The 18,385-nt window shown below is 38.9% G+C and overlaps 1 protein-coding gene across 3 annotated transcripts in view; it reads right to left on the bottom strand.

The window, feature by feature from the left end:
- The window catches only part of SPOCK1 (SPARC (osteonectin), cwcv and kazal like domains proteoglycan 1), a 513,799-nt gene that overhangs the window by 20,547 nt on the left and 474,867 nt on the right, over nt 1-18,385 (bottom strand). For all 3 annotated transcript variants that reach the window (XM_038413766.2, XM_038413765.2, XM_043490486.1), the window contains one exon: nt 3,726-3,842. In XM_038413766.2, the coding sequence (XP_038269694.1) occupies nt 3,726-3,842 (117 nt within the window). The remainder of the gene's footprint in view (nt 1-3,725; nt 3,843-18,385) is intronic.

Genomic DNA, 18,385 nt, shown 5'->3' on the forward strand with positions numbered 1-18,385 from the left:
CAAGACAGTGACTCATATGGATAAGAAGCTGCTCTGTGACCCGCGGTCAGGGGCTTCATCAAAGCAGTCGTTACGGAAGGTCACTTATGAAGATAGTTAATTATATTAGTTTAATACTTTTCTATTGTTGCTGTTTTAAATAAACAAGGGAGCTGTCATGACACGATCAGGCTTTTCAGGTTAAGGTTTATTACGAAGCCTCTCTGCTAAGCAGACAGTGCAGTATGTAAGTGTTCAGCTATTACTGTGATGGATGGATATTACTAGTGAAAAGGTTACTATTAGGATGGCCTTTCAGCATGCAGATGAAAGTCAGACACAACATCAGTTTCTACCTGCACTTCAAATTGCCTCTTGATGAAAGTTTCTTCCAATAAATTACCTTTCTCCAGGTCAATATCAACAGTCAAAAACAAAAATGCTGAAACTCAAGCCCACGTCCTCCCATGTTCAGGATTTAAAACCAAGTGGACTCTCAGTAAAAAAGCTGAATTCACAGTGCAGAGCTCAGTGGGGTAAACTCTCAGGGCACTGTATTGGAAATCGTTCGCAGAACTCCACTACTTTTAATTGGAAGTCACTGCTAGCATGTATAACTCTTTGTGCATCACAACCAGAGTTCACTTCACCCATAGCAGGACTGCTGTAGACAATTGGCCGGAGCAGCGAAAAATGAAGTAATTGCATTTCTGGGACTTAAAGCCTTATGATAAATGTGACAATGTATTGGATAAAATAAATACTATTTACTGCATTTCTTAAGTGCATACAGTGCTGGTTGAACAAAAGATATAGCACAGGGAGCAGCAGGGTGAGCTTACTTCTATCATCCCGCCCATCTGCCTCAACCCTACCTTGCAATGACCACCCCTAAGGGTCAGAGTATAGCGCAGGCTTCATGCTCATTCACTTATTGGCTCCTCTGCAGAGACTGCCAACAAGGATGCCAATTAGTGTCAATTGTGGCCGTGGTTTTTCTGATTTGGACACCTGTTCACTAGGAGCTGGACTGAGACCATCACATTTTACATTCCATCTGACAACTGCTCCAAGTCCGAACAACTTCCATTCACTATGACTCCGGGAGGGATTCAAACTGGTGACCTACATGTGCAAGGCTCCATATCCCATTATTACCCCCAAACCATCCATCTCCTCTGGATGCAAAACCAACATCAACATCAACATCAAAAAGCCTTTATGTGAAATTCCTAATTAAAAATAAATACACCTTCTGGCATATAAAATTGCTTTTTTTTTTTTTACTCTCCAAGAAGTGACTTACATGAGTTGAGTTTTAGTGACTTCATTAAATTATACAGGAATAATTAAATTTACAGGAAAATAATTAGCCTAATCTCCATCATCATTAAAAATACAAAACAAAACCCAGAAATATTTCTGAGGCTTTTTTTTGTTTTTTACACATTTCACACAGCTTCACCAAATGTAAAAGATAAACCTCCCAGACCAACTGAGTAGATTTTAGAAACAAGATAACATTATGAACTAGCAACAGACTGAAGAGCAATTTGAATCTGATCCTAGCTACTAATTTGTTTATTTCTTTATTTCAGTGCATGTCCCTAAGTTATTCATATTAGTATTATGTACTGAGGTGCTGTCAGTTAGAGAGAGAGGAAGACATAGTGTCTGAATCAAGGTGCTTAATTTAAATCAGAAAAACAAATATTACATTGGCTGAAGGTCCAGTTCTTGAAACAGTGCAGATTTCCCTCTTTTTTTCCTTTTAAGAGAGGAAAAAATAGGAGTGATTTTTTTTTCACCTGGAGGTGAACTTAATACATCCAAAGAGCTTATTTACACTCACAGTAGCGTCTTGAAAATTTAATGTGGCACAGAGAAATCTCCACTGGAACATCTTCTCTAGACTGCTACTGTGTCCCAGACATCTTAGTCATCTCTTACCACTCTTTGCTCCTTTTTATTGCCACACGGGCATCCCCAAAATGGATTGCTTTGAGGATGCACATGCCTCTTAAGTCTTCACAGGCATAACCAAACCAGCTCAATTTAATGAAGTGATCAGCCTGCCGAGCAGGGGAATACAAAGAGAGCAGTAAAAGGAAAGAGCTTTTTTGAACCCAGTTATACTTTTAGCCTTCACAACATCCCCTGGCAAGGAGTTCCACAGGCTGACTGTGCTTTGTGTGAAGAAGTACTTCCTTTTGTTTGTTTTAAACCTGCTGCCTATTAATTTCATTGGGTGATCCTTGGTTCTTGTGTTACGTGAAGGAGTAAATGACAAGTCCTTATTCTCTGTCTCCACATCATTCGTGATTTTATAGACCTAGATCATCTCCCCCTTTAATTGTCTGTCTTCCAAGATGAACAATCCCCATCTTTTTAATCTCTCCTCATATGGAAGCCGTTCCACACCCCTAATCATTTGTGTTGCCCTTTTTTGTACTTTTCCCCATTCTAATACATCTTTTTTGAGATGGGGTGACCAGAAGTTCATGGAATATTTAAAGTGTGGGCATACCATGGATTTATATAATGACATTATGATATTTTCTGTCTTATTATCTATCCCTTTCCTAACAGTTCCTAATAGCTTTTTTGACTGCCATTGCAGGTTGAGCGGGTCTTTTCAGAGAACTATCCACAATGACTCGCAGATCTCTTTCTTGAGTAGTAACAGCTAAGACCCCATCATTTTGTATGTGTAATTGGGATTATGTTTTTCAATGTGCCTTAGTTTGCAGTTATCTACATAGAATTTCATCTGCCATTTTGTAGCCCAGTCACCCAGTTTTGTGAGATCCCTTTCACTGTGTTGTAGCAGTGTCCAGGATGTTGTTATGCTGCAAGTTGGTATGCTGTCTTTAAACACCTTGGTTTGCATTGCAGTGACTTGCCCTTAGAGAGTTCGAACTATGTACCTTTCCTGCATGTATTTTAGAGGTTTACCCATAAAATGACATGCCTTAAAAGAACATAAGCTCACTACAACTTAGTCTTTCTTTGTAACCCCTATGTGAGTCTTTTCCTCCCTGCTGGGTAAAGGACATCAAAATTAATCATTTGAGTTATACCTATAGGGTGCTGCCTTTTTTTAAAAAATAGGGATATCAAAAGCAGTAGGTGCTGCGAAGTGTTATTAGATACTTGGGACGCATTGCATGAATGCCTCTTTTTTTAGCACATACAATTCCAATTTTCTAACCTTTCTGCATCAACTAATCTGTCCAGGCCAGTGACTATCCTCTGGACATTTTCTTCCTATTATCATTCCTGTTATATAAGGCTAATTGGAAATAACAAAATGAAGCCCCAGTGTAATTTTCTCTGTGTTGTACATTGAATGCGTATATGTCACATATTCTGTTTGCCATTTTGCACACAGTCATATAATGTGCTAACAGGTTTGTGATTCTCTCTATTAGTATCTGAACCTTCTGTGGCCATAACAGCAGGCTGATTGTCTAGTCCGAATTGTGTGTGGGTGTTTGTGTGGTATGTGTCTTACTGTCTTCTTTTAGGACAGTTTGTGGTTGAGAGTGCATTTATAACTCTCTTAGAAATCAATGGGAGCTGTATATTTTCAGCATCTCTTAGGATGAGGCCTGTTATATGGCACAGATATTAGTATACTTGCCCAGGGACACTATAGTGATGTACTAGGGATTGTATTGACAGTTCTGCCCTTTAAATGCATGTGAGCTCATCTAAAACTTTATTTTTATAAAGAGTTTTCTTACTGCCTTGTGCTGTGTCCGAACTTGTTGGTTTAATGACACGATTTGCATCCTCATGAAGAGCACCAAACCAATCTTTTAGTCGGGAAGCAAGACTTCTCAGCTCCTTGTCTGTGCAAGCTGTCAAAACAACAGAGGAACAAATTAAACTGCAAAGATCATGAAAGTTAACTTTTTTCTGGATCTTCTACTAGAACTTAATCATTTTTTGTTACTCATAGCATGGTCCTGGCCTAACAGTTTAGAAGTAAAAGACAGACAAAGGGTAGGGGAAAGGGATACAACATATAAGGAAATATAAATCACAATGAAAGGATTTTCTTCTTACTATATTCAAGTATCTCCATAGAGGTGGATGTAATTTGTGATTTAAAATCCAATCCACACACGCATTTCTGCAGTTTCTCACTTAGAAACAGGTGAGTAGTTAAGGTAAGGGTTGTCACTTTATAGAACTTCAAAGAAGGTACATCAGACAAACAGGAAAAAAAACAACCTCACCTAGAAATTTTATTAGAACAGGACACTGGGAATAATTTATAACCCACATTTGGGTTAGTTTAAGGCTATTGTTAATGCCATAGGAAATCTGTTTCTTAAAGAAAGCTGTCATGTTCTTTCAATTCTACTGCAAATGAGAATTTGCAATCTCTCACAAGTCCTTTTTGTTAGCTAGATAAAAGCATCTATTGCTTGCTCCCCTTATGAATTTTTACTGAGAAACATCTAATTTTTCCATACATTTCTACCAAGAGATTAACGCCACCCAGCAGAAGCTGATATTTATTAGAAAAAAGGGTACATTAGACACCATCTGTCAGAATGAATATTCCTGCTTCTGCATTATCTTTAGTGCCTGAATTCAGAGATTCAAACCATTTTATCTTTCTTGCCATGAACTCATTCTAAATTTTCATAACAGGTTTTTAGAATACAAAACATGGTTCTGTGCAACAGAGTCAGATATCCCTCACAAAGTAACACACAATGTATCTTCTCCAATTCACGGAACATTGTAATACTCCTCCCACTAACTTACCCAAGAACAAGTCCCACGGCTTGCCTTCTCATTGCTCTTCTGACTGCAATGACTGAATCTATTATGAGTAGCACTAATAGGTATGGGTTTGCCATTTTTTCTGCTTTCTAACTGCTTCCTACTCTGTTTCTGGAGGTAGCCCGCTCCTAATTTTCAAGCGAGACACTACAGCTTTTTCAACAATGTAAATTTTGTATTCATTTTCCCCCTCAAGCTTAAGGAAAAGTCCGTATGCACTCGCCAAGTTGGAAGAATTTTTTTGTTTGGCCATTTCTACATTCTTGGTGAAAGTTTAATTTTTTTTTTATTCTGGGTGGAGGGGAGATGATGATTTTTTTCCCCTCTCCTCCATAACTCAGAAATGGTCTGATGGACGTTCTTTACTCTCCTGTTAAAGAGAGTAACAATCACCCCCTCCACCCTGAGGCTAAATCCAAGGAAGGAAAGATTAAGCCCCAAAGAAGAAGTTTTGAGAAAGTAATGAGTATGTAAAAACAAGGGTTTATAGTGGAAGGCAATGCAGTATTAACTATAATGTAGCTTTTATTACTGTACACACTTATATTTCATTTATCACCCTTTTATTGATCACATCCCTATATTTATAATATTATGTCTTTGCAAGTAAGGGCAGAAGTCCTTGACTAATGAGATGCAAGGCCACTATGGAGACCTTCCAATAAAGAACCAAATTATTCAAGGTAACTGGGACTTCCAACACAGCTATCCACTTTGCACACTGTATATGTTGCTTCTGAAAGGTGTTGGTTTGTTGATTCAGATTGGGAGTGAAGTCCCCTACCACAGAAGAGCACAGGCAATAGCAGAGCAAGCTACACCAATGAAATGTCACCCTGACACAGTGTTCAAGCCCAACCAGGAACAGCCACCTCTAGGATTGAGAAGGTAGGGAAAAACTAATTTAACAGGTAATGAGTGTTCAGAAACTGTCCAACCCTAGAGAGAAGTGAGTAACTTGGCCCCTGACTCAGTTAGCTACTCCCTTTCAAGGACAAAGAAATTCTGTGAGCTTAGGCTTAGCTTCCTGGGAATCTTTCATTAGGAATAGGGGTTCTCCCCTGCATAGAACTGGCTGGATCACAGCAGATCTGCAGAACCATTGATGCTGTCAGGAGATCCTGGCAGGCTGGTTTCCTCGTTAGTTCCTCAATGGCATTTCCAAACCATGGATGGGAAAAGTGGGTAAGTTGATGCCAAAAGGGTCAGTATTCACCTACCCATAAAAATCCTACAAGTTTCTAGGAGAAAAGATGCTAAAATCATACTCATCTCCTTAACTCTGTGCCAGCCCGTTCCCTATCCACTAGCAGATTTTATATCCCTTGAAGCACCAATAGGGATGTTTTGATGGAGTACAGGGAGGTTGTAGCTGCATTCGCCCTTCAGTATGTCTCAGGCCTATATCCATCAGATCTCAAAAAGAAAAGGAGTTCTTGTGGCACCTTAGAGACTAACAAATTTATTTGAGCATAAGCTTTCGTGAGCTACAGCTCACTTCATTGGAATGCATCCAATGAAGTGAGCTGTAGCTCACGAAAGCTTATGCTCAAATAAATTTGTTAGTCTCTAAGGTGCCACAAGTACTCCTTTTCTTTTTGCGAATACAGACTAACACAGCTACTACTCTGAAACCCATCAGATCTCAGTCTCCTCTACCTATGAAGGGGGCAATGTGACTGTCATTTTTTGTCTGAGTATCATTATGGTACCACAGGAACAAGAGGACTGTAAAGATAAACATGTCACTCCTTTTTCATGACTGATGGTAGGTACCTATCTTGATCACCAGTTTCTGGGGAGGAGTCTACTCATTCCGTGTTGGCTTTCAAAAAATTAACAGCACCTTTTTCTTTCTCAACAAGCATTTACCCTCTACAGTCACTCACTCACGGCAATTTTATTTGCAAAGTCAATTTTGAAGAGAAATTATTAGAAATCAAGTGCAGCAGGGAAGAATAGTTAGTGATGTTTTAATTAAGTATAACAGCTGGGCAGGTCATTTATATTTTTAGAATATTTCCCACAGCCTACTCCATTCTAAACTCCATATATAAATACTGCTTTGACTACTGATTATATTAGGAAAAAAAATTCAGTAGTGTAGAAAAAAGTAATATAGCCCCATGGTACAAACCTGAAGTTTAGGAAACATTTATTTAGGAACCTCATTTCTAGGAAGCCTAGAATTGGAACTCTGGACTACTGAGTACATATCACTATGCCTCCTTGACATCTTCAGTGCTTGCTGCATAGGTAGAAAGAACTTTACGGACTTTAATTCAATAAGTCAGAGGGAAAAATCAAAGAAAATATCCCGTTGTGATATTTTACTTACTCGGATTTATGTACTTTCAACTACAAAGACAACTTTACACACAGAGAAATATAGGATAAGTCAAGTGGACTCAGGGCTGTTGTATTAAGTCAGCTCTCAGACTCTGGGAACAATCCTGAAGGGTGCTGAGTCTCAGATGGGAGTTAGTGATGGACAACACTTCCCAGGAAGAACTCAGTACTGTGCAGAACTGGGTCCTAATTATATTAGCTTTAATGGAAAAAAAACATTTCTAACCAAATCAGTTCACATCATCTGAATGCATGTTTTTAAAAGGCACTAGGAGCGAATACCCAAAAGGAACAGAACAGAACTAGAATAATAAGTGAGCCCTGGTCTACACCACAGAGTTAGGCTGACGCAAGGCAGCTTATGTTGACCTAACTCTAAGTGTCCACCCTAAAATTTCAATCCCACCGATTTAACTCACCCACTACACTGACTTAACTCCATCTCCAAGAGTAGACTCAATGTCACCGTAGGTAGGTCGACGCAGTGTCAGTGTAGACATGGAGTTGTTTACATTGACTGTTCCTGGCTTTCAGAAGCCACCCCACAATACTCCACACTAACAGGATGTGCACTGCTAATACAAGAAGCAAAGTGTAGACATGCCCAAGTGATGCCGAAGTAAATTAGGCCAACTTAATTTTGTAATGTAGATGTACCCTGAGATTGGGACCCACTTATCCAAATAGTTTCGCCACTCAAACATTTGGGGTTTCGATAACATGTCCTTTTGATCTAAGCCTCTTTTTTGCAAAATCAAAATCATCCTCAGATTTGCTCATTTCTAAAATTAATGCTGCTAAGAATTTTAAGGGCCACATTTTGCTTTCTGATGCACGCAGTCCCTCTTATTTCAATACACTGGTGTTATGCAGATGTCATAGCCAGTTTGCTAAACCAGTCTGGAAATATCCTCTTTGGGAAATATCCTGCCATATCATTCAATGTCATGGATCAGTGTTCACATCACAGTCCCTGTCAATACCAGGCCCGGGATGGGGAAGCTAATGATCCAACCAGCGGACAAAATTCAGTGACGAATCCTGTTCCCGTGCCATCTCAGGCATGTTGTGCATACACTAAGAAGAATGGCAAAACACTGGGAGCAGACGCAGGCCCTTAGTTTGAATTGTGACATAGCAAGCCTGAGGGCACAGCAAACCTTGAAATCAATCTGTACCTTGCAGGATTGGACTCTGGAGGTACACTTCACTGACAACCCTGCTATATGCTGCAGAATGCTATAAACTTTCCTACTTTATTTTGGTATCCCGCATAAGGTAAGAGTCTGCATGACTTGACAGAAAGCCCAGCACAGGAGTTTTTAGACATGAAATTTGGCCTTATGTGACATTTTGCATATAAGTCCTGATATTCTGTGACATTTTTTGGGTACATTGTTCAGGGACGATCCATCATGGAATATGATGAAAAGCTTCTCAATGCAGATTACAATCTTTCTGCAGAAGAATAATCCTTCATCATGTGGATAAAACAGAAAACCAAGGACCTGACAATCTGTGGTCATTAAAGAATCCTTGGCATTTTTCATAAATCTACAGACGTTAAGCCCAGCATCCTAGTCAAATTTCAACTCAAATAATTTCAGTCTACCTATCCAAATTTCTGCTGCACTTTCAATAAAACATTGTATTCTTTTCAATTTCCTGCATTAAATTATTTTGTGATGCTACTGTGCACTATTCAAAAGCTGTTTGCATTTCACCCCGATGCACCCGCATTTCAGGTGTGGAAATAATAAACCTACACCAACATTTTCAAAAGTAATTAGTGATTTTGGATGCCTCCGTTTTTTCGGAGTATTGTCTGAGATGCCTTAACAAGGCCTGATTTTTAGATGGTGGGAGCTCAGTACTTCCAGAAAAACAGGCCCATTCAAGGTGTTTTCAGTGAGGCACCTAAATCACTAGGTAATTTTATTTATTTATTTGTGGTAGCACCTACTCCATGTTAGGCACTTTCAAAACATTTAAGAAGGACAGTCCCTGCTCAAAGGTGTTCCCAATCTAAGGAAAATCTTGGCCCCTGTGTATACATTTGTCTAGCAGTTTCATTTATAAAACACTTTAGGATCCTTCTGAATGAAAGATACTCTGCAAACTAAAATTTATTATTATTATTAAAAAGGGGCTTAAGGTAACATTACCTCGATGTTGAGACGGATTAAGGCAGTATGTATGTGTATAGATGAACCAATGGTTCCAGGTTGTTATTTGAAGATATGTAGAGTTCAAACAGCATGAGTGCCAAAATGGATGGGAACACTGATCATACAGGGGCTTGGATGGGCACCAACATGAGGGAAGAAGTCCTTTCATTGCCAGATCTACGGCAACTAAAATGTGAACAAAACTAGTCAACATATAGTATAAAACCTGGTGTCCTAAGAACGAACATATGAGACGGAGATTTTTCTCTGGTGTACATTTTCTTCAAAAAGAGACGGATTTCATTTCAAATAATTTCCAACGTATTTTGAAAAGTCAACAATAGAAGTCCCTGTCCTTAACCACAGGACTTCTCTGAGAGTTTTGCTTGAGTACATATGCCAGGATCAGGCCCAATAAATTATATTAGATTAATCATTGCACTTTTTATCTGCAAAGCACTTTAAAAACATCAACTTTTAATACTCAAGTTACTCAGAGGTAGATCTGTACAATTATCCTCATTTTTTACAGACTGGGAAACTGAGACTGAGTGGTTAAGGGCCAGATTCTGTCACCATTACTCACCTTAAGTACAGGTTTCAGAGTAGCAGCCGTGTTAGTCTGTATTCGCAAAAAGAAAAGGAGTACTTGTGGCACCTTAAAGACTAACAAATTTATTAGAGCATAAGCTTTCGTGAGCTAAAGCTCACTTCATCGGATGCATTTAGTAGTATCTGACTAGACAGTGGGACAGCTGAGTAAGGATGGAAGAACGTGGTCACCCTTAGTGGCTTGCCCGGGCCACAGTCAGCGTAAGAAGCAGGAGTAGAATGAAGCCATTCTGGGATCCAAATGTTATGCCCAGATCAATAAACCAAACACTGCTCAATGTCCCTATACAGACAATTTACGAGCAAGCTCTGAAACTGAAGATTTATTCCAAAGGGTAAAACAATTTACATAACAGTTTGGCATTGTTTTATTGCTAACAAACAGAAAACATTGTTTTCAAATACCTATTCCCCCAAACAGAAATAATTAATCCAGCAGAATGTAAAACCATTAGCCTCTTGTAATTCAGTTGTGCTCAGATTTTCATAGCAGCACTTCCATTACAGAGTTTTTCAACTCCATGGTCACAATGGGGGTGAAGATGAACAGTGAAGCAATTTACTTTTATTCTTTCAGTTTGGGATATTCAGGAGCAAGTCAATGCTGAAATGTGAACTGACTTCTGCAGCGTTTGTGCAGCCCTATTATTTTCCTGTCCATCTGTGTGCATTCCTCCCTCCTCTCACTATTAGCATTGTTGGCAATTACTAGAACTGTTTGGGAATTTTCCATCCACATGATTTTTGGATGGAAAACACACTTTCTGCAAAATCAAAATTTTCCATAGCAAAAATTCAATTGTGTCAAAGTTTTTCAGTTATTCAATGAGAATTTAAATACGATATCTGTGTTTCAGATCAAAATCTAAATATTTTAGTTTGTTGAACTGAACTGAAAGATTTAGCTTCCAGGCAGCTCAACATTAAATTGCATCGGGATAGGGTACTGAGTGCTTCATGGGAGCTGTAGTTTAGGTGCTCCATGCCATCATTATCTCCTAGGGCCAGCCTCCTTGGTCAACCTACATCTCCCATGATGCATCACAGTCTCCTCTCTGAATGACCCATGTGATTTATCTGGGGAGTCACATGAGTGCTCTGTGTCATAGGGCATGCAGTATGGCCAGTGTGCCCATCCATTAGGGAAGATTGAGGGGCCTGAAGCACCCAAACTACAACTCCCATGAAGCACTGCACTCAATAGGCGGATGCAATTTAATGTTGAACTGACTCAAAATAAAACATTTCAATTTGGGAATGTCAAAACACTTCAACATTTCTCAATCAAAATTTTTCAGAACTTTTTGTTCTAGGAAAAATTTGATATGGAGACTTTATCTTGATTTGGGACAAAAACAAATGTTAAAATATCAGAATTTCCTGCAGGATGGAAATTCCAATTTTTGCTCAACTGCAAAAATTACACATATGCTCTAACAAGGTAATTATCTTCAAAAATATCCAGCCTTTGTTGGCTGGGATACTAGGAAGCCTCAGTGTATTTATGACAAAAATGTCCTAATTATCCATAGAATTTACTGCTGACATTTCCCTAAAACAGCAGAAAGCTTTTTTATAAGTATAAAAAAAATTGTTAGGCCTGTAATTTTCATGAAGAATAAAGGGATCATACTCCATTACTTTGGGAAGGAAAAGTTTTTGTCCCATTCCAAACATGCTTTCCAAGCCAATAAATGAAAGTTTTATTTAAAATCCCACCTGTGACCCTCCCAACATTTCATGTCAAAGTTGTACCCAGATATATTTGTCATACAGCATGCTCTGGATTCTGTGGCTATCCTTCCACAGAGATGGCTCCTATCTTGATAACCACCTCTGATCTGTCTGTCACTTATTATTCCCAATCCTATAAATAAAGCAGAAGAGGCCAAGATATTGTAGTCAAAGCTGTGAGATGAATACACGAGTAGCTACGTTACTGTGCTGAGGAAACAGGGTCTGATCTGAAGCTTGCATAAAACTGGTGCATTTATAAGACAAAGCTCAAGATAAAACAGTAGAGACAATGAGTGAGGGCTACGCTTTCAAAGCGTACGTGAAGCACAGTGTGACATTTTCATGTGGTCTGTTTTCATAGCTCTTAATGTCAGAAGCTTTTGTGTTAGTATTAATTAATGATGTGAAAACCTTGAAAGGTTTGGCTGTTCAGCTCAGCTAGACACCCAAAAAGTCTGGATGTTTATTTGAAATTCATCCAAATTATATGGATCTCTTGGGTCTGCAGAACCGGGCAGAAAGCCTTGTGACATTTTGTGACAGTACCAGAAGTCGTCAAAGATACTCCCGGCTCTGTGTTTGGCTCACCCTCCCAAAACCTTTCTTGTTCAAATCCTTCCTAAAACCTCACTTCTGCCAAGTCACCTCTGAGAAATGACTGAATTAATATTTATTTAAAAAACAACCAAGCCTGATTAGATGGGGCCATGCAGACATATACATTTTACTCAATATTGGTGTGATCTTACTACTGTAACCCTTTCTCTTCCCTTCTCACCCCTTTTTATTTGTTTATGACTCTCAGGGTTGGCTTATGACTTTTGCATGCTGAGTCCCCAGTAGGGCAAAGACTTACGCACATGCTTAATTTTGCACACTGTGAGTAGTCTAATTAAAGTCATTTGGATTACTCACACTGTGTAAAATTAAGCCAACAGGTTAGTCTTTGCAGGACTGGGAACTAAGACTGTAGATTTTCTGTAGCAAGGACTGTTTAATTTTTCAGAAGTGTTGCTCAACAATAACCATTAAAATGAATGGAAGCTCTGGGAGCCCAGCACTTCTGAAAATCAGGCCATCTGCCCTTACTAATTTCTGTTGGCACCTAACATGCTTTTGGTCCCTCTGATAACACCTAATAATCACAGTCACAATAAATAATAAAATGATAATAATAAATAATAATAATAATGCAGAGAAATCAACTTGTTCTGGGTTTAATTTGAGACAGGTTCAAGTTGGTTCTTTTATGCAAAGGGGTTCACCTATCACACTTACAGTGCTTGCATTTTACATTAATGCATTGCTTCCAGAAGTTCCAATCCTTAGGTTAACTCTACTCTTAAGTGTAGAGACTACAGCTATGGGAGAGGTTCTCCTATCTCTAGTTAATCCACCTTCCCAAGAGGCTGTAGCTAGGTTGATGGGAGAATTCCTCCATCAACCTAGTGCTGTCAACACCGGCGGTTAGGATGGTTTACCTACGTCACTGAGGGGTGTGGATTTTTTACATCCTTGAGCGAAGCAGCTGGGTCAACCCAACTTTTCAGTGTAGACCAGCCCTAATTCTCAAAAGAGTTAACCAGAGCAGCAGAACTTGTTTCCCACCTGAGGAGATTGTTTTGCTTCACTTTCACGAGTTGAACAAAAAAGGAATTTTAGATTTTGACCTTCAGCTGAAATGTTCTGAATGATAATACTTGGAAATAAGTTGGGTAGATAGTGATAAGGGGCAGCTGATAATTTGCAGAGAGCATTCAGTGATAAAAATGGTCTTCAGCTTGAGAGAGCAAAATTCAGGTAGTAAAATTAGTAATTGGACAGTGTTTGGGGAGAAGTGGAAAATGTTCAATAGGAGCAGAAAGATGGTTGCCAATGCCATAAATTAAAGAAAAATAAACAGAGAAATCAATAAAAACAGTAACTAATTAGAGGTATTTCATAAAGAATTGCCCATGTTGAAATCTAATGTTTGCAAAAGTTACTTAAAATATTACATAATACTCAGTATTTGCTTAAAAATTGCTGGTGATATAAGTAAGGAAAGCAATGAAAGGCAGGAGAATTGTACTTGTTGAAGTTCCTTACCCACATCTTGTAACGAAAGGTGGGGCAAAATCCACCTCGAAATGAAATAATCTATGAAAACAGCTCATTTTCATGACACTTCAGGCAAACAGGATACTAATTTTTGATTTAACACCAGTCCTTTCGATCAATGAATTCTGGAATAGTTTAAAAGGATAAAATTGCTTCTTATAAGCAAAAAGTATCCTGTTCTGATACTGCTCCATCCCCTCAAATATATTTGTTTGACCTCTAAAATTAACGAGATCCCAGATGATTACTGTTTTTATTTTTATTTCACAAAATATGATGTTTTCATAATTTGTTTCTTTTAGTTTCAGCCCATGGGAAATTTGAGAAGGAAAACTAAGATGATCCTTTTCTTGGCTCTCTGTAGTTTAGTGAACACTTTACTAAATAATAAAATATCTCCCCTATGTGTAAAGTACAGAAATCACTTGTTTTAATGAGAGCTGTTTGTTTTATGCAATATATGTATTTACAGTTCCAGCATTTATAATGCTCTACCAATGGATTAGCTGCATTAGCTTTCAGCCCATATCAAATATAGCAACTCAGTATAAAACATACTTCCAACTGCAGCAGTCCCAGGTAGCCCTCTCAGGTGCTGTGTGCATATGATTTCTAAGGGAGAACCAGATGTAAGGCAGTGTTCACTGGGAAGTGGTCAAGAATTGAGAGCAAGTAAAGGACAGACACAAAAAAAGACAGGAAATTAAAGGCGAAATAGAAAATGTGATCTTTTAAAGAGGAAAAGTAAAAAAAGAAAAAAAAAGGATTTCAAAGCAATCTTTGCTTTATGATCTCTATACTGACTGTCTAAATCTTAAGAAACCAGAGAGTTGGCTGGTTTAATCTGGAGACAGGTGCTACAGACTGTGCAGCACAAGCTAACAAACATGAATAATTACAAACAAAAGAGAACAAAAAGAGGTTTGTGCTTTAAAAAGCCCTTACAAGCAGTGGAGAGAATAGTAACAAGAGAAGCTGGACTGTAGAGGGATCTATTTCCTTTCACTTCTCTATTGGCCACCTCCCGCCACATCCATATCTGGAGGACCGTAGTGGGTTGCTCCTGTGCTCTGTGTATCTTGATGGTGCGAGAGTATTTATGAATAAGGCTTATAAGTAAGATACCTAAAAGACACAGAGATGTGCTCCAGTAGCCTGACAATTAGGTGTCTAATGATTATTTATGTTCCCTGACAGGGCTATATGGAATATATAGAAAACATTTTATTTAGGGCCGGACTATGTGCAGGTATTGGGTGGGGAGCATGCATACAAATCATCCCTCTTCTGTATTACACACAACCCCTGTCACAACAGCACTTCCTGAAGACAGATGAATGCACTGGCTGCTTCCTAGGAGTGCACTGTGCCCCAAAAGCCAGCTCTACCAAAGGGAACACAATCCTACATCCTTCCCTGAGAGTCCCCCGTCCAACCCTTACTTCGGACACTTCCTAAACACTGCAAGTTTGGCCCAGAGATATTAGTTCTTGAACTGTAGTAGAAATCCATCACCAGGTAGATATGTAGCTCAAAATATGTATCACCCACACAGAACATCAGAAGCAACTGGAGAGAATAATATTAATTTTATGGGGTTCCCCCATCTTTATGCACTTCCTCAGGGATCCGTGCAAAGTGACAGATAAATCCAGTTTGTCTATGATTGAGCAAGATGGAGAGAGAGACTCGTGAGGTAGCATACGTTGGCAGAAACTATTTTGCTCCTCCGTTAAGCTTCTTTTGCACACCCTAATAGCACATGCTATTTTTTATTGTATATTGTGCATATACTTGTATTTATTTTGTGTGCCCCTGCTGAATATCTCAACTCTCATACCACCAGGGCTTCCTTAAGATACAATGTTATCTTGTGGTGAATTATTCTAAAATGTGAAAACACAAAACTCTAGAAAGGACAATGAGACAGGGTTTGGAGATGTCCCACAGGAATTCTCCCGGCAAATTGTTGGGAAACCTGATAGAAATTGAATGAGAAAGTGCAAATAAGACAACATAGATCCCCAGTGGATTCCATAAGTCCCCTGGAAGGAAATCAGAAATCTCTCTGCACCACTGTAACTTCCACCATCAAGCAAAGGCAAATATACTGCTTCATGTAAAACATACTGAATCAATGTAGGAAATATACAGTGGCAGCATGGTGTATATGAGAATATGTTAAAATCAAGTTATGATTTAGGAACTAACTACAGAATAAAGAATAAAAGTTGATTGGTTCTAAGACCTGAATCTGATCTGATATTACATCAATTTTACAGCAGTAAAACTCCATTAATGTCACTGGAGTCACTTCTGATATATGAAGCCAGTATGAAGTCAAGATCAAATGCCTAAATCCTAATTCCCAGGTCTTGAGCAATGAGATTGCCAGCTGGGTTACTCACACGAGGAGAATCATCAGTTGGCTGGTCAGCTCAGCTTTACGGTGCTTTGGTAGTATTGTTGGGACAAAGGGGCCATATCAGGGCCAAAGACTTTGGCCCCTACTATTTAACTGGTAAATCCTGCAGAAGTTGGGGAGCCTGTGCACAGTGGGCACATCCAATGCTCATTGTAGACCACAGTCACAAAGGTGAGTCTGAGGGTGAAGCAGGAGAGCTACAGAGGAGCATGGATGATGCAACAATTCCATTTCAATAATATATAGAAAAGTGGGAGCCCACCAATGAGCACCTGGTCATTTAGATACTGAGATAATTAATAATATCAAAAAGATATAGAATGAAGCTGGAAAAATCTCCCAACAAGACATTTCTTTGAAGAAACCTATAAGAAGATGCAAATTGGGCCCCCACTCTTTCCTAAGCACTTGCTTATTTTTAATTCCCTTTAGAAAGAGGCGAGGCTTGGTTTTATGTGCTCATGGATATCATCATTTAGTGAAAGCATCTGTTTTCTTAAAAAATATTTGAGCTATTAAAATATTTAACCACCAGCATGAAGGCTGAAGGCAAGATCAAATCTATGCTGTGAAGTTATATAAGCCAGGCACTGAGCACTTCTGAAAAAGGGTAAGAATGGCTTGTATGCAAGGAAATTGTTCAAAAATCAGACACATTTGGAATGCAGATGAGGAGGTTTTGACATCTGTTGGGAAAATAACACAGTAGGGCACAGATTTATCCAACACATTCTTGGAGACAATTTTTTTTATTTCAGAAGGTAGAGACAGCTACTAGGGGAGAGGCTGTTCTAGATTTGATTTTGACAAATACGGAGAAACTGGCTGAGAATTTGAAAGTGTAAGGCAGCTTGGGTGAAAGTGATCATGAAATGGTAGAGTTCATGATTCTAAGGAATGGTAGGAGGGAGAACAGCAAAATAAAGACAATGGATTTCAAGAAGGCGGACTTTAGCAAACTCAGGGAGTTGGCAGGTCAGATCCCATGGGAAGCAAGTCTAAGGGGAAAAACAAATGAAGACAGTTGGCAGTTTTTCAAAGAAACATTATCAAAGGGACAAGAGAAAACTATCCCACTGCATAGGAAAGATAGGAAACATGGCTAGAGACTACCCTGGCTTAACCAGAAGATATTCAATGATCTTAAAAAAAAAAAAAAGAGTCCTACAAAAAGTGAAAATTAGGTCAAATTACAAAGGATAAATATAAACAAATAACACAAGTATGTAGGGACAAAATTAGAAAAGCCAAGGCACAAAATGAGATCAAACTAGGCATGAGACAGGTAACAAGAAAACATTCTACATATACATTAGAAGCAAGAGGAAGACCAAGGACAGGGTAGGCCTGTTACTCAATGGAGTGAGGGGGGGAGGGGGAAGGGGGAGAATAATAAACAGAAAATGTGGAAATGGCAGAAGTGCTTAATGACTTCTTTATTTCGGTTTTCACCAAGAAGGTTGGTGGTGATTGGACGTCTAACATACTGAATGCCAGTGAAAATGAGGTAGGATCAGAGGCTAAAATAGGGAAAGAACAAGTTAGATATCTTCAACTCACCAGGGCCTGATGAAATGCATCCTAGAATACTCAAGGAGTTGACTGAGGAGATATCTAAGCCATTAGCGATTATCTCTGAAAAGTCATGGAAGTGTGAGAGTTTTCAGAAAACTGGAAAAGGGCAAATATAGTGCCAATTTATAAAAAAGGAAATAAGGACAACCCAGGGAATTACAGACTAGTCAGCTTAACTTCTGTACCCGGAAAGATAATGGAGCAAATAATTAAGCAATCAATTTGCAAACATCAAGAAGATAATAAGGTGATAAGTAACAGTCAGCATGGATTTGTCAAAAACAAATCATGTCAAACCAACCCGATAGCCTTCTTTGACAGGGTAACAAGCCTTGTGGATGTTGGGGGAGGAGGGATAAAGCGGTAGACGTGGTATAGCTTGACTTTAGTAAGCCTTTTGATACTTTCTCGCATGACCTTCTCATAAACAAATTAGGGAAATGCAACCTAGATGGAGCTACTATAAGGTGGCTGCAAATCTTATTGGAAAACCATTCCCAGAGAGTAGTTAGCAGTGGTTCACTGTCATGCTGGAAGGGCATAATGAGTGGGGTCATGCAGGGATCAGTTCAGGGTCCGGTTCTGTTCAATGTCTTCATCAATGATTTAGATAATGGCATACAGAGTACACTTATAATGT

Source organism: Dermochelys coriacea, chromosome 8 (assembly GCF_009764565.3).
Source record: "Dermochelys coriacea isolate rDerCor1 chromosome 8, rDerCor1.pri.v4, whole genome shotgun sequence".
Taxonomy (NCBI): domain Eukaryota; kingdom Metazoa; phylum Chordata; order Testudines; family Dermochelyidae; genus Dermochelys; species Dermochelys coriacea.